Consider the following 18,246-nt stretch of genomic DNA (forward strand, 5'->3'; position numbering starts at 1 on the left):
TGAACCAATCAGAGAAAGCGTCTTGAAAAGACGGCTTATCTGATTGGTTCTCGTGAAATTAATCACGGTTAAAATTTGTGCAGCCGGCACTAACCCTTTAAAAATCTCAAAGTATGACATGTGTCAATTCCACTTCTAGTGTGAAAAAATTCTCAAAAATCGATTCCCTTCCGCCCTTGAAATGTTCCGCTCTTCAAAAAATGTTCTGTCACCCCTAAAATCAATTCAAAAGTACTCTTCAACCCCCAACCCCAAAATCAATCTCAAAAGAATTCTCCCCTACTCAAAAATCAATCTACCACCAAGTATCAATCCCTTCAAGTTCATTGAACCTCTATTCTTTAGAGTATCATTATACGGTAGTGAGATTAACCCCGTACGCTGAAAGCAAGACGACAGGCAACCTCTGTGATTTGGGCTTGGGAGGGTTGATAGAGACAGTGAATAGGGAACCACACAGGTATGATAGAGAGAGATGAGGAGGACTTAGCTATTCATGAATGGGGAAAATCTATTCTTAATAGTTTTTGGCTAACCCTTACACTTCATTCATGCTATAAATTAGTCAGACATTGTTGGATTTCAATGGGGACTCGAAACCTCGTACAATTCTTGTGCATCTGTTACTATAGTTTCACTATCTTATTGGATCTAGAATATTTTGGGATGAGATCCACGTATAATGGCAGTGTTTTATTAGCAATGGTATTGCTATCCTTGTCTATCATTCAACAAAGCGGATAGCGCTATCTCTATCTTGCTTTGCTCTGTTGCCAGATTGTCTTTTAACAATGTAGAATTGATCATTAATTGATCAATATCATATGATCATATATGTTTTGATGTTTACATGAGTTTGTGGATTTGAGTGAAATTTTCAATATTTTTTGCAATTGTGAAGGAAGAGTTTTGTTTGGATTCGTATTTGGAAATTGATCAATCAAATAAATTCAAAATTGTAGTAGATACATTTTTTGGACTCAAAATTGTGTACGAATTATCATTTAAGTTACGTAAGTAGCATAACCTTTAGACTGTGTATTCCAAATTAAGGTTTGAAGCAGTTTTGGGCAAATGTCTGTTGTTTTCACCTGAATTGTATTTGCATATGAATAAATAAATAAATAATAAATAATAAATAATTAATTGAAAAAATATTTCATATTAATTATGAAATTATTAAAAAATATAACTTCTCCTTAATAAAATATAATTGATTATTTTTAACGAGAGTGAACCGTTAATATTACATCAATAAGTCTGTATCAGCTACCGTCTATAGAAGGCATTGACATTGACAGAGGATCAGCAACGTTGATCTCCTATCTTTCTCCACTGCCATCATAACGTGGACCTTATCATAGTAACATTACATGTTCTTAACAGCCACCTGTTCTTTTTCTAATAGAAGAAGGGTTCACAAACTTTTAAAACGATCGTAGTGAGTTCCTACTTAGATATTTGAGATTTGATTCTCAAGTTGTATGATGCATACTTGAGCCACCAGCCTTATGGTGTATTTATAGTGAGGTCCACGTTATAATGGCAGTGGAGAAAGATAGGTGAACAGCGTTGCCGATTCTCTGCCTAGCCACTGCTTCTAACTGATTTTTAAGGTGGATTTTTCCAGGGAACAAGCAGTGATGGCTGTGGATTTATTGTCATTTTCTGCCTTTATATAATAATATCAGGGCGCCGAGCTTTGCTTGTTATTTATTTATTGATAAACAGAACACACTTTTTCAAAATGATTGGGGGAGGATTAACAGGCACAGCCCACAACTGTTTCTTCCCCGAATTTTGAGTTATACACTATAATCAATCCAAGAAGTGGGTTTTGTTTCATACAGGTCCAATTGTCAGTCCAAACATTTGAAAACAGAAAAGTTCCAATTTAGATTGTTTACAAACCAAATTGAATAACAAAATAACACTCACTAATCACCTAAAACTGTAAAATAATGATCAACTTTGAAAATTATGATATACTCTAGTTTAGAAGGAATATCATGTCATGTCAACAAATCAGATTATTTTGATCAAGTCGATTGAAATGTCTAGATAATATTTCTTGTGATCGATTACTCAGCTGAACATAATTCTGTCTCTCTCCCACACAGGCACACGCATCTTCTGTTATCGACAGACGACAAAATTAGCATCTGTTTTTTCAATGATGATTAGATTATTATCCATTTCATGTCCTTCAGCGAGTTTTCCCAGGGATGAGACCTGGTGCCATCAAATTTCTATATCATAAACCTACTTTGTCCAAAAATTTCGTGAGAATCGTAAGAGCCGTTTTCGAGATCCGGTGGACATATAAATAACCAATATCGGGTGACCGAGCTTCGCTCTGGAGTGTAAAAGCATAGAAAATTTGTAACGATAGATTGAATTTAGACCTATAGTTTATAATTATATATTCATTTTCTCAGTCGTTCAATTATTTTTACAGTTATATGAGGAGGCACAACAGGCTTATGCCCAAAACTGTCCCTTTTCAAATTTATACTACAGTCCAAATCAAAATCTAGGCTAAACTCGTTCTATCACTCACTCATCAAAATAACAGTTTATTCATACTTCAAAAAACAAACACTTCATCAATTACAAATAGATTTACTATGAATTCGATTTAGAATGATATACTATGTTTGCTTCAATATTTGTTGATATAAAATGTACTATTCTGCACTAACAGCATCTAGTTACTATTTTCGACTTTCTGAAGTGAACATGTTTTATAAAAAAAGAGAAATAAACGAAAATGAGTTTTTCTTGCTGAATTATTCTGCTCGTGAGATCAGCTGAGGAATAACCCACACATGCACTCGTTCACTCACTTCCATTACGGTATCGACAGACGACAAAATTTCCAGCTGTTTTTCCAAGGACATATTCATCCTTTCAATGTCCTTCAGCAAGTTATCCCAGGGTTGAAACCTAGTGCGATTAAATTTTCATATCATAAACCTACTTTGTTCAAAATTTCGTGAGAATCGTTAGAGCCGTTTTCGAGATCCGGTCACATAAAGATATAAATATAAACATAAACATCATGTTTTTGGACTCAGAGGACCTTGAAACGTATCTTGAAAACTTGAAATTAGGGTACCTTAATTTTTTTTGGAAAGAAATACTTCCCTTACCTATGGTAATAGGGCAAGGAAAGTAAAAACATCTAAACAGAAATTGCTCGTTCAATAGTATAGGATATAATAATAATCATATCAATAAACAAATATAAATATATACAGAAATTTCTCGCCTAATATAATAGGATAGATATAGATTTGTTCAAGAATCTGGAATTCGGAGGAATAAACAATACCAGAAACCTCTCAACTTAATGCACAATATTGAACCCAGTATGGAACGAAGAACATGTGCCAATATTTCGCCACAATTATTCGAAATTCTCAATTTTCCAAATCAAAGCCCGTTCTACACTGAGATACACTGCAGAGCTATCAGCATTGGTGAAATGGGCAGCATTGATGATGCTTATAAGGAATTCTGACAATTTAAAGTGAGTCTAACTGTACCTCTAATTGCTTTTAGCCCTCGGGTCCCATGCAGCGCGTGCTTACAATAATAAAAATGCAAATATCATCCCTGAATCCCACAATCCTAAACCTCACTGTCCTGTCTTCTATCCCTTTTCTATCAACTTCTTCCTTCTATCTTCTTTTCTTTTCCTCATTCTCTTTCCTATTAATCCTTCTTCTTCTTCTTCTTTTTCTACTTCTTCTTGTTCTTGTTCTTGTTGTTGTTCTTGTTGTTGTTCTTCTTTTTCTCCTTTTCTTCTTCTTCTTCTTCTTCTCCTTCTTCTTATTTTCCCCATTCCCTCTCACTCCTCTTGCACTCATTGTTCTTCTTTCCCCCATGTTCTTATCTTTTATCCTTTTTCACCCCATTCCTCTATACCGTCTTCTATCATCTATTCCTCATTCTTCTTCCTTTTCCCACACCTTCTTTCCACCCTGTCATGTCATCTATCCTCTTCCTTATCCTATCTACTATTCTCTTTCCTTTTACCATACTTTCCTTTCACGCTCTCCTGTATTCTATCCTTTTCCTTCTCCCCCCCCACTCACTAGTCCTATCTTTTATCTTCTTCTTCATTCTCCTTCCTTTCTCCACTTTCCTTTCACCCTATCGTATCTTCTATCCTCCTCCTTTCTACATCCTCATCCTGTATTCTATCCTCTTCTTCATCCTATATTTTTTCCTCTTCCACATTCTCCTTCCTTCCTACACACTTTCTTTCCACCCTGTCCTGTATTCTATCCTTTTCCACCCTATTCCTCCATACTATCTTCTATCTTCCATCCCTCATTATTCTACCTTTCTTCACACCTTCCTTCCACCTTGTCCTGTCTTCTATCCTCTTCCTGCATACTTCCCCATCCTATCTTCCATCCTCTATCCCTCATTCCCTTCCCCTTCTCTACATTTCCCTTTCACCCATTCTCCTTCTCCCCATCTATTCTTCTCTTACTTCCACTTTCTTCATTCCTTTGTTTGGGATCTCTTTTCCTCTTGTGGGCTGAGGTCGACACCTTTTCATGCAGTAGATGAGTTTTCCATTTCCCGGCGATGTATGTCGGAAAACGTGTGGTAGGCGCTTTTCATTTGTATTGTCATTGGTTTTCGGAAGAGTTCCACATTTCCCAATTTTCCTATTCATCCTTCTTTTTCCCCTACTCTTCCTGCTTCTTCTAGTATTGCTACTGCTTCCTCCTTCCCTCCAAAATCTCTCTCTCTCTTTCTCTCCGAGGCTCAAAATCCACCGTTACATGTCAAAAACTTGGAGTCATACCTCGACTTTCGCATTTTCTATCTTATGTGCTCAATATTGTAAAACTCTTCAGTCTGTGAGTTAAACTCATCATGTCACTTTACTCTTATTGGTAATTATTTTTCGCCACACTGCACAGAAAGCAGCTGTTTTCCAGTCCCTACGTGGATCTGGAAGACATTGTTTGCAGACGACTCTCGTCTGACGTCAAAACAGGTTTCTTTCCGGCCTAGGCTGGAAAGAGTACCCTTTCCAGCCTCTAACATGGAACTAACAAAGGTGATCGAAAAACAGCTGGTCAAAAAACTTTTCATTATTCAATAATTAAAACATTTATAATAATATGATCTTATTGTCATTTAAAAGAATAAAAAAGTATAAACTCAACCTCCCACATAATCATCTTTTAGGTTATTTGGACAAATCAGAATAAAAAATAAAAATAATTGGACAATTTCCTGATATTCAGATTACCTCAGATTTGCTAGAGCTATCATCTTCCACTTCTGCTTTCGGAAGTGCTTAGTAAACAACTATTCTCATATATATATTGTTTATTTTTGTGTGTGGCGAAAAATAGCGTTCGCACCACGGGCAAGAATGTTTTTCCGGCTCTCAATCTTTTCTAGTCCTCGGCCTACGGCCTCGGACTTGAAAACCGATTTCGAGCCGGGAAAATCTCATTTTCTGCTCTGGGTGCGAAATATACTATTCTAACACCAGAACGTAAGTAGAATTCCGACTTTTTAGAACACATGAATGCAGAAATCTGAATCTGGATCTCCTAGTTCATCTAGTCCTGAATTTATTAAGTAAAGTTTCTCATTTAAACATTTCAGTTATAATTTCGAACAGCTCTATTAGGCTACACAACATCCCGAACGTTTGTTAATGAGGAGAAGAGAGAGAGAGTGTGTGATAGGAGAGATACAGGTAACTAGAATGACTAGGAGATTGATTGATTGATTGAGTACTTTATTTATGTAGATTACAATATATACTGACTCATACACTGTGATGTACCAATGATTGTACAGCCCTCAAAATACACAACAAATTCATTCATAGGCTAGTATGAGAACGGAATAATTTCTATCACCGTAAAAACAATACAATCTTATCTGAGGTAGATAGACGACTGTTATCTAACCTACAAAGCAGGAAATAAATAAATCTGTAATAGTATACCTTTCAAAAATTTGTCAATGGAAAAAACCGTATATGTTTGTATGTTTATGGATTGGATCAGTAAAATTATATTTGAAGGTTAGTTTTGAGACAAAACATAACCCTAAAACAGACAAGGCTAACTCGTTAACAAGTAGCAAATTGAGAAGGCGTTCGACTAAAGATCGATCATAAAAATTATATATCATTAACTTTTTCATTTTTATACTTTCATTTCTATGCCAATAGGCCCGAATATTTATTTATTGAACTACAAAAAAAACATACTTGTTAAAAATAAATAGACAAATAGCTTAACCATATATGACGATTGAGGGTCGATATTCTAGCATATAAAAAATCATATAAACAAAAAAAGGAAGAAATATTTATTTATTATTGTGTTCGTTATTGTTATAAGCATATATATTCTTATATTATGTCTACTTTATGTTATACAAGCATGTCTATGTTCTATAATCATTAGCTGTTCATTGAAGCCAATTTGAATGCATATCATCATAGACGAATTCTATTATTTATTTATGTATTATTATAATTATAAAAACTAGATGATAATTTGGAACAGCTTAAAATCAGGAATTTCGCCCTATTTTAAAAGCTTTAAAGTTGGACACAGTGACACCACCCATTCAGCGTATTGGTTACGTCACAGAATCGGACCAATCCCGAATTAATATTGTCACGTGGTAATTTGGAACCACCAAATATTTCTAAATGAGCCAATAAAATGTAATAGAACTATAAAATTGGAAAGAAGGTTAGACCTATCTAAAGAGTAAATCAACTCAAATCAAGTATTATTAGTGATTAGGAGTAATAGCGTTATCAACAACGATGGGAGGATATGTGTTGTTGTGATTTAGTGATTGTGAGAACTCATTGGTAAGATCAAAAAATTATAAAGCGGCATAATTATTATTGGCGGATTACAAAAATAAAAAATAAAATAAAATGCATGAATATTGAGGTTAGAGTTACTTGTTTACGTTTTGAAAAGAATTAGTCGATCTTGGATAAATCGATAATTATCCGAACCAATACTGAATGAATCAGCTGATTATTCGATCAACCCATATGACCGGTTGAATCATATAAAATTCACTCATAAAAGAATATTATGTATACTAAAGGAAGTCAATGTGTAGAAATACAAATAACTATTATTTCTGTATAAATATTTATTATAATCTAAAAAAGCATGATAAATCAAGAGTATAAAAAACTCATATAAAAACTAAATGTATTATCTATTAAAATCGTATGTTAATTATTTATGAATTCAATTTAGATAAATACCCCATATATCTGTATAAAAACTTCTTTTATTTATTTTTTCTATTATAAAGCCGAGGAAGCCCTGATTCCCAAGGCAACCAATTGTATGAGTCTATAAATTGAGGCCAATCAGAGAGTAGCTTATAGAATTATTCTAGGAAGAAGCAAATTTTCTGAAAACCTCTTTCTTCTGGCTTAAGATCCCAACCCGAGAGGATGCACATGGAGTTTAGGGTCTTTTCTTATTCCTTTTAAAAATTTTTTAATGAATTATTAAGCCGAACCCTTTTTTAAATGTAATGTATGTTTGTTGAATGTTAATTGTTTGTGAACTCAGTGCTGTCAAAGAGTTCGTAATTGTAAAGATTCCCATAAAAATAGCTTTAATTCGAAAGAAACTTATAAAAATCTGGACCACACGTTAGCCCAGCAGTGACGAAAAGGAGCCTACCTAATTAATTATTGGAAATAATTAATTCAATCCACGAGAACATCCAGAACTTCAGTCAGTGAGTGATAAGTCAAACCAAATGAGCTCATTGTCTACGTTCAGTGGGGTAATAATTAATAAAAAAGCGCTATTCCATTAATTAGAGTTAAAATAAAAAGTCACCACGTGTTGAACAATATCACATAGTTCACAAGAACTTTTTATAAATTTATTTATTATATGTAGACTTACTTCCATGCACTGCCCGAATTCACATTAAAAGCCCTGAGACTCTCATATTTGAATATTAATTTATTAAATATTAATTTTGTTATTGAACCAAGTATATCATATCAAACTTATAGACCGAACAGGTTTTTATCTGCAGAATTTTTATTTGATTGGAAGTATAAGTACCAGTATTAAATATAATATATTTATGAATTTGAAACTCACTATGTGAATATTAGCAAAGCCTGTGATAATTATTCAGATTTAAAAGTAGATTATTTAAGTGAATTACAGATTTATTGAATATTTTATGCATATCTGTTTTGTGGGGATATATTTTGTGTTTTATGTCAGCATACAAACTATAGAATTTTTTATTATATCCTAACTCATCTCGTGTTATATAGTTTGAGCTGTTTTAATATCACCAAATATTTAGCAGCCTTTAAAATTATTGAATCAAATAATATTAACCTTATTCAAAGCACTCAATATTTATCATCCTTTGATGATATTCAGTTTGTCAGCCAGAACAAGATATTAAGAAATATAGTATAAGGTTCCAGTATATCATATAAGGATCCAGAGAGCTTCAAGAACTGAAAAGGAATTATTAAGTATAGTAGAAGTCTGTAAAAAATACCGCACGCTACTGTTGGGAAATAAAATTTATATCAATACCGACCATAAAGCTCTTACATTTTTTAAGACAGCTAAATTAAACCACAACAGACTGTCAAGATGGTTTCTCGCTCTTCAAGAATTTGACCTCGATCTCACACACTTACCAGGAAAGCAAAATCAAACAGCCGATTTTCTATCCCGAGAATTAGATGCCACTTACTGTAACGACACAAACCTGAAATGCTACGCAATGGAAATGGACGAAAGCATACCATATCCCGAGAATATCAAACCTCAAGTCTACAAGAATACACTAACACCCAGAAGGATTCAGAATGCGCAAAAAGAAGACCCTAAGCTATCCCAAATTTTAGAAATACTGGAGGAAGGACCATCTGAACCGCCCCACTACCTGCGACAGTACACGCGATACCGTGGATTCCTATTTCACCGCACCACACCACAAGGTTATAATTGGAGAATCGTAATACCTAAGGAAATAGCGGAAGAAGTGATTAAGGAAACGCATGAGAGAATTGGCCACTTTGGAGTAAGAAAAACGATATGTACACTAAAAGAAGCCTGTTATCTGAAAGGTATGCACAAAAAGGTAGTCAAAGTGTTAAGAGCATGCGACCTATGTCAGAAAACCAAACATTTAAAATATCAAGTCAGGGGAGCAATGATACCTATATTGCCGACCGCCCCATTGGAGTTAGTATCAGCCGACATTTATGGTCCTCTACCCCTAGCACAACATGGGAAGAAATATATATTCGTATTAACATGCACATTCTCTAAATACACCATGTTCTTTCCCATCGGTAAGCTAACAGGGAAGTCCTAGCAAATTGCATAGTGAATAAGTGGACTCCGCAAGTAGGAAAACCTAAGCGCATCCTATCAGATAATGCATCGTATTTTTGTAGCAAACCATGGAAAAGAATACTTGACCTGGCTGATATAAAAATATCTCGAACTTCCACATATTCTCCTAGTTCGAACCCCGTGGAGCGCCGCATGGCAGAAATCTCACGATTCATGAGGGCGTACTGTGCTGAAAAACATCAAAGTTGGGTTAGATATCTACCGTTCTTGGAAGAATGTTTCAACAATTGCATAAATGAAAACACAGGATATACACCAGTAGAGGTTATTTTCGGAGAAAGAAATAAAATGTTTATTGAAAAGTTAATAGATTTCCCACCGTCGAATGCTTTAACTCATCCTAACCTAGACATCTGTCACATTGTACAACAGAGATTAGAAAGGTCAGCGACCTCGCGAAAGCATTATCATGATAATAAATCCAAGCAATTTAAATACAGTGTCGGAGATGAAATACTTTTAAAAAGCCATAGATTATCCAATGCATTGGAAAAAACTACCAGAAAATTCTTCCATATTTATACTGGACCATACAAAATTGCAGCCGTAACTGAACGTAATACCGTTCAGTTGTATGAAGAAAGCAAACCAAATTTAACTTGGTGGGAAAATATTTCTAATCTCAAACCGTATTATCGAGACAATAAGCGATAAGAATATAAACAATAATATTTGGATTCATGGATCTACCTGTCAACAAATACGTACCAAACAAACACCAGGCAACACACTTATTTCGCAGACGAGTATCCACTTCGAACAACAACACCTGAAAATAAAGAAATAAAAAATTTAGAAACCATTTTTTAACACCTTTCTTATTGATGAAACAAGAGAATAAATAACTTCTAATGTTAAAAGCCAACTTACCTTCATGTAGCAGGAAGAAACATCAAGATGGCGACAAGTGACAAGCCGAAGCCAACGTAAACCAGCTGTACACTACGAAAACCAGAATAGTCAATGCCTATTAAATCATCAAAGTTGATACCCCGAATAAGAAGATCAAGTGTCATATAAATGTGAATTGCATGTAGAGATATTATAGAAATATTATATTATTATTATTTATGTATAAACTATTAAGAAAATCATTAAAATTATCCGCCAAATGATCAAACCGCATAGTTACCACCAAAAGCATTAATCCCAAGTCTCAATGTATTAGAGGAATAAGAAGTTCGTGTTGATAAAACCTACCAAAGATTATCTTTAAAATATCCATTACATGAAAACAAAGCCCAATTTCTGCAAGAGAATGAAATGAAAATGTACAAGTCACTGTTCTATGTTGAGGGAGAAAATATGTTATACTCTGCAAGTCGGAGAATTATCAGTTTGTTAGGTTGGCAATGATTTTGCACCAACATTCAAATGTGCTTCTGGCCTGAGGGCAGAGCGTGGATTAGAAAAAAGATTTATATTATGTATGGAGGAGGAGATAGTTTATATTGTGTATTGTGTGTAGAAGGAGATTGGCCGATGTAAGGCGTATGTATTTGAATTGAATTTATTTATTGTTGTATATGTTGTTGAATTGTTAGGAGGTAAGATTCTCAGTAGAGTTATTAGCAGACTTTGTAACATATATGATTTCTGATCCAAAACCAACTGGATCATAAAATTTATATTATATTCTCGAATTGTCGTTTTAAATCAGAAATCAGAGGGCGTTTTGTGTCACGTGGTAATTTGAAACCACCAAATATTTCTAAATGAGCCAATAAAATGTAATAGAACTATAAAATTGGAAAGAAGGTTAGACCTATCTAAAGAGTAAATCAACTCAAATCAAGTATTATTAGTGATTAGGAGTAATAGCATTATCAACAACGATAAGAAAACATGTATTATTGTGATTTAATAATTATGAGAACCCATTGGTAAGATCAAAAAATTATAAAGCGGCATAATTATTATTGGCGGATTACAAAAATAAAAAATAAAATAAAATGCATGAACATTGAGGTTAGAGTTACTTGTTTACGTTTTGAAAAGAATTAGTCGATCTTGGATAAATCGATAATTATCCGAACCAATACTGAACGAATCAGCTGATTATTCGATCAACCCATATGACCGGTTGAATCATATAAAATTCACTCATAAAGGATATATTATGTATACTAAAGGAAGTCGATGTGTAGAAATACAAATAACTATTATTTCTGTATAAATATTTATTATAATCTAAAAAAGCATGATAAATCAAGAGTATAAAAAACTCATATAAAAACTAAATGTATTATCTATTAAAATCGTATGTTACGATTTATTTATGAATTCAATTTAAGATAAATACCCCATATATCTGTATAAAAACTTCTTTTATTTAATTTTTTCTATTATAAAGCCGAGGAAGCCCTGATTCCCAAGGCAACCAATTGTATTGAGTCTATTAAATTGAGGCCAATCAGAGAGTAGCTTATAGAATTATTCTAGGAAGAAGCAATTTTTCTGAAAACCTCTTTCTTCTGGCTTAAGATCCCAACCCGAGAGGATGCACATGGAGTTTAGGGTCTTTTCTTATTCCTTTTAAAAATTTTTAATGAATTATTAAGCCAAACCCTTTTTTAAATGTAATGTATGTTTGTTGAATGTTAATTGTTTGTGAACTCAGTGCTGTCAAGGAGTTCGTAATTGTAAAGATTCCCATAAAAATAGCTTTAATTCGAAAGAAACTTATAAAAATCTGGATCACACGTTAGCCCAGCAGTGACGAAAAGGAGCCTACCTAATTAATTATTGGAAATAATTAATTCAATCCACGAGAACATCCAGAACTTCAGTCAGTGAGTGATAAGTCAAACCAAATGAGCTCATTTGTCTACGTTCAGTGGGGTAATAATTAATAAAAAAGCGCTATTCCAATTAATTAGAGTTAAAATAAAAGTCACCACGTGTTGAACAATATCACATAGTTCACAAGAACATTTTATAAATTTATTTATTATATGTAGGAAGCTTACTTCCATGCACTGCCCGAATTCATATTAAAAGCCCTGAGATCTCATGTTTGAATATTAATTTATTAAATATTAATTTTGTTTATTGAACAAAACATATCATATCAAACTTATAGACCGAACAGGTTTTTATCTGCAGAATTTTATATTGATTGGAAGTCTAAGTACCAGTATTAAATATAATATATTTATGAATTTGAAATTCATTATTGTGAATATTAGCAAAGCCTGTGATAATTATTCAGATTTTAAAATAGATTATTTAAGTGAATTATAGTTATATCGAATATTTTATGCACATCTTTTTTATGGGAATATATTTTGTGTTTTATGTCAGCATACAAACTTATAGAATTTTTTATTATATCCCAACTCATCTCGTGTTATATAGTTTGAGCTGTTTTGGTACCAACAAATATTTAGCAGCACTTAAAATCATAGAATCAAATAATATTAACCTTATTCAGAGCACTCAATATTTATCATCCTTTGATGATATTCATTTCATCAGCCAGAACAAATATATTAAGAAATTATATTAATAAGGTTCCAGTTATATCATATAAGGATCCAGAGAGCTTCAAGAACTGGCGTTGTAAGTTCTAAGGAATTTTGAAAGGGTATATTGGTGAATACTTGTATTCACGACGAGCGTTTTAAGAATCAACTAGAAACAACTATAGTTGGTCCTGATTATTCTCTAGTGGTACATGGTTACTGATAATCAGTCATCAAATATTCTTTTAATTTCCTTACTGGTATTCTTCAAAACTTCATAGAAGCAGCGGTAAGAATTATCAATACCTGGTCCTTGAACCTTATGGTGATTATTTGTATTTATAAAATTCATGTTTCTACCACTGAGCTAGAGCTGAGGTTTGAACCCAGTAATTTTGCGAGCCGGAAGGCCTTAATTTTTTGTGAATTTATTCGCAAAAGAGGGAATTTAGAGACTGCTCTTATAAATACCAGAAACATCGTATTATCTGTGAAGGAATTGCAATCTACAACTTCTCACAATAGCTTCATAACGTGGGACTCTATCATAAGAGATAACCCCCCCAGGAGCACAACTTCACACAATGGCACCCAACCAGTGGAGCATGATGAAAAGCTTACCTACTCAATCTTACTATCAATGATTAATGAAATTATTGATAAAACTGAAAGCTGCAAGAAACATAATCTGAAGTTGTTTCGACAAGATATATCTGATGATCTATTGTAAGTTTCTGGCTAAAATAATTGAGTTGCTCTTCAAATTAAAATTTTTCAAGCTGCATAAATACAGACAAACTGTATCACACGAGTTTGAGAACATAATTCTCATAATAGAGAAAATTGGATGGAAATTTCCATAAAAGTTATAGTAAAAATTTTGATTTTGATCTTTGAATCTAGACATTGTATGCTGACCAGGGTTATAGGTTATTTGAGGCATTATAATACTATCGTTATTCAGGAGGATAAGACCCTAATTAAAATTTTAAGAACTATATTAGTGTAATTTGTAAGCCATATCTGTCTATGTTGATAAGCGTACCTGTAGCACTAGAAGGTCTTTTTGTAATATATGTATATGACACTTGAAACTTCAACACAACACAATTTTATCCAGAATAGGCACTATCACTGAATCCATTTTAATATTCCTGAGACTTGGCAACACACTTGGCTATTTACTCGAAGTATTCCATAATAACGTCACCATGAACCAGTCGCCGGCTAACTCGCAAATTTCCTACTTCAGCGAACATCCCCAAAACTATGTAGCCACGACACCGGCAAATCAACAGCCCCAGGACGATGCAGCGGAGACCCCACGAGAGAGAGAGGGAGGCAGCATATGCTCCATCAGTTTCGACCCGCAAAACTTAGCCCAATTGTCTTCTACGAAGATTGATAACGTCGTCGATGCGATTAATTCCGATGAGAGTCCGGCTGAGGGAGATGAGGGAGTGAGGGCGTCCAACCCGGTACCGGCGTCTTCGCAGATCGCTCCAAGCGTCGCCGAGGGAACGGAGAATGCCGCTACCCAATCGCCATCCAACGTGACCAGTCAACCGCCATCCGCCACCAACCTGGAAAAACGCAATACAACATTAGACTCTTCAGTCGGTTACGTTACCAATCTTATGGCAAATGATTCTACAAACGAACTCAAACTCATGCTCAGTCAAATCTTAGCAGGACAAGCTAAAGGAGCGGAAACAGCCCGGGAAAACAGCAAAACTATCAAAATAATCCAGGACAAATTGGAAGAAAATGCCAAAGTCCTACAAGAAGAGATCAAAACAGTCAGACAGGATGTCAAAGCTATGGATGAAAAATTTTCTAGCTTCAGGGAGGAAGTGAGAAATATAATAGATACAAAAATAGATACTCAATCTGCAGTTATCAAAAAGCTAGAAACTCGTCTAGATGATGTCACCTGTCAAATAAATGAACGGTTGGATGACGTACCAAAGGAAGTTGAAAAACAGGTGGACGTATTGGGTAAGGAGCTGGGCACCGCTATCATGGGAACGGTCATGGGAAAGGTGTTAGAAAATAAGGGCGAGATAGAGTCGAAAGTGGAGGAAAATAATAAGAAAATAGTAGAAATAGTCAAGGAACAAAGTAACGTGCAGGCATGTATGGCAAATTTAGCGGAGGAGGGGGCAAAATCAAGTGAGAGATATGGCATGTTGGAGAATGCTATAGGCGGACAGCAGTTGAAGCTAACCGGATTGTATGATGAAGTGAATACACATAAGAAAATTATGAATGATAAATGGATCGCAAATGAAGAACGAGTCTCCAGAATAGAGACACGTATGGAAAATATCCCAGTCAGTCGAGTGCAGTATACACCGAATGAAGCAGTAAACGGCACTCAACTTTTTCAAAGTCTTGGAAAATTTGATAATTCCTACCGTCATATGCAACCCAGACCATTCATAGACCAAATAAAAGCTATTCAGGAACTGATACCCACCTCTTGGTTAGTATGGCGTTTCCAACTGTCCAGTCTACTACTTGGCGAGCCGCTGATGTTTTTCCAGAGCCGGATGCGAGATATCAACAGCCTGGAGGACTTCATCTCCCAATTCCTGCAGCAGTATTGGAGTAAACGTAAACAGATGGACGCACTATCAGAGATTATATCATGCACATATGATAATAGAGGCAGACAATCATATACTGAATTCGTAGCTAAGATGATGTGTAAGAATTCGCAACTAGACGAATCTTTGGCGGACACATCACTAGCGAATATATTAACAAAAAAGCTTCCTTACAATGTTCGTATGACACTAGCAGTATCTTCGATTTCCAGTTGTGAAGAACTGATAGAACATTTACATTCTATCCAATCAGCTACTTCTGAGCCAAATCATATAAATAAACAAGCAAGAAATTTTAATCAGCAAAATAGTAATTTCAAACAAAACAGTAATAATGAAAATCATATAGCAAATGCTAGAGCAAATGCGCAAAGAGCGAAGTATACTGAAAATAATAACAGAGTTCAATCATTTGATAATAATTATAGAAATAAGTTTCAATACCGAAACAGTAAACAGCATCACAAAGAGGCATATTATGATAACAGAGATCACTGGAATAGAAATAATAAACGGAAAATAACCTTCACAAAACAGGACGAAAATAAACAAAATCATAACCAAACAAATACTTCTTATACAATAGCACATACAACAAGGACAACACAAAATCAACATGCAAATGACCCACCACCAGACACACAGGAGCCCATACAAGACAGCCTACCACACAAAACCGCCGCCCGCCATGCACTTGAAACGCCCTGTAAACATCAATCCCTCTTGAGCCTTATATTTCCCACTGAAGAACCATCACCGCAGGAAGAGCAACCCGCCACCGAGGAACACCAGGTTACAGTAGAGGAATTATGTAATATGGAGCCCACATGCGATGAACTCGTTTTGAACGCCACACCCGCGCATCAAAGGACCACCACCAAGCATCCGCGCACCGAGCCTACACCCGCGCATCAATCGACCCCACCGAGGCACACCAAGGATGGGAAGGAAGACACCAGTGAGTACCGGGAGGACAACATGCAGGATCGGAGGAACGCCCACCGCAAGGCCCGGAGACGGAAACGCCCGAGGCAGACACCGGACGACCGACTGCATGACCGACTACAGGAGAAAAGAGGCATGCACCGCAAGGCCCGGAGACGGAAACGCCTGAGGCAGACACCGGACGACCGACTGCATGACCGACTACAGGAGAAAAGAGGCATGCACCGCAAGGCCAGGAGGCGGAAAGTCAAGCGGAAGAAAAAGAAGTACCGCGCGCGACGATGGAGGCCGCATGCCCGTTTCAAACGCCCGAGGAGGATTCCGGACCGAGACCAGGATGGAGGACCGGAGATCGACGGCATGCATCCGCGGCACATCCGCTTTAAAGCAGAAGATCAGCGATGTGACCGGCAAAATGGACATAATAAATGGAATGAAACTGGAGCTACTGGAAGGACTAATAGGGATTCATACAGGGATAAAAACGGAACTGAAAGGAAAACTACGATTGAAACATGCATGGATGATAATAATAAAGTGGACTATTTATGGAGGTTGATAAAGGATGGAAAGTGTTTAAGAAGAGTAAAAGAAATAAGAAATTATAATAAGAGAGTGAAAGTACCTGACTATTATATGTTGAGAGATTATATTGTTAAAGAAATGATAAATGTTCTGATATATTGTATACTATTTGTTATGACTGTGATATGGATAAAAGACTGTGTTGTGGATAGGATGAAAAATATTGTATTATTATTACTAAATGAAACTACTATTGATGAGTGGAAAGGTTATGTTGTGAGAAACACGGTAAACACATTGATTTATTTTGTGAGGATTATTATATTTATGGCTGCGATATCAATTAAGGAAAATATTATTGAAGTACTAAGGAATGAGGGCGTGTCTTATGTTGAGAGAATCAGTTCTAAAATTTTCAAAGCTAATCTGAAACTCAGAACGATTCAAAATACACCAAGTAAATACTCTAGGCTAGCCAGGATAAGAGAGCTGATGGAGAACCAGTCGTCAAAACCGCCAGATTATTTACAGAATCAAAACAAAATATTTCTAATCTCAAACCGTATTATCGAGACAATAAGCGATAAGAATATAAACAATAATATTTGGATTCATGGATCTACCTGTCAACAAATACGTACCAAACAAACACCAGGCAACACACTTATTTCGCAGACGAGTATCCACTTCGAACAACAACACCTGAAAATAAAGAAATAAAAAATTTAGAAACCATTTTTTAACACCTTTCTTATTGAGGAAACAAGAGAATAAATAACTTCTAATGTTAAAAAGCCAACTTACCTTCATGTAGCAGGAAGAAACATCAAGATGGCGACAAGTGACAAGCCGAAGCCAACGTAAACCAACTGTACACTACGAAAACCAGAATAGTCAATGCCTATTAAATCATCAAAGTTGATACCCCGAATAAGAAGATCAAGTGTCATATAAATGTGAATTGCATGTAGAGATATTATAGAAATATTATATTATTATTATTTATGTATAAACTATTAAGAAAATCATTAAAATTATCCGCCAAATGATCAAACCGCATAGTTACCACCAAAAGCATTAATCCCAAGTCTCAATGTATTAGAGGAATAAGAAGTTCGTGTTGATAAAACCTACCAAAGATTATCTTTAAAAATATCCATTACATGAAAACAAAGCCCAATTTCTGCAAGAGAATGAAATGAAAATGTACAAGTCACTGTTCTATGTTGAGGGAGAAAATATGTTATACTCTGCAAGTCG

General features: G+C 35.1%; 2 protein-coding genes across 4 annotated transcripts; one reads left to right on the forward strand and one right to left on the reverse strand.

Annotated features, from left to right (window-relative positions):
* Nucleotides 1-8,535: 8,535 nt before the first annotated feature.
* On the reverse strand, nt 8,536-18,003 carry LOC111050076. Its single transcript, XM_039437401.1, has 3 exons — nt 17,791-18,003; nt 17,628-17,688; nt 8,536-9,612 (listed from the first exon to the last, which is right to left on the reverse strand). Exons 1-3 carry the CDS (start codon nt 17,794-17,796, stop codon nt 9,353-9,355), a joined length of 327 nt encoding a protein of 108 aa, XP_039293335.1. The 5' UTR covers nt 17,797-18,003; the 3' UTR covers nt 8,536-9,352.
* Nucleotides 15,287-17,321, forward strand: LOC120353517. Of its 3 annotated transcripts, none has more exons than XM_039437400.1 (2): nt 15,287-16,608; nt 16,693-17,321. In XM_039437400.1, the coding sequence occupies exons 1-2, from the start codon at nt 16,457-16,459 to the stop codon at nt 17,018-17,020; spliced, it is 480 nt and encodes a 159-aa protein (XP_039293334.1). In that variant the 5' UTR covers nt 15,287-16,456; the 3' UTR covers nt 17,021-17,321. The 3 variants fall into 3 exon arrangements, with proteins under 3 accessions (XP_039293334.1, XP_039293333.1, XP_039293332.1); XM_039437399.1 differs by having other exon boundaries at nt 15,287-16,594; nt 16,679-17,321; XM_039437398.1 differs by having other exon boundaries at nt 15,287-16,547; nt 16,632-17,321.
* Nucleotides 18,004-18,246: the final 243 nt, after the last annotated feature.

The sequence above is a fragment of the Nilaparvata lugens genome, chromosome 11 (genome assembly GCF_014356525.2).
Source record: "Nilaparvata lugens isolate BPH chromosome 11, ASM1435652v1, whole genome shotgun sequence".
Lineage (NCBI taxonomy): Eukaryota > Metazoa > Arthropoda > Insecta > Hemiptera > Delphacidae > Nilaparvata > Nilaparvata lugens.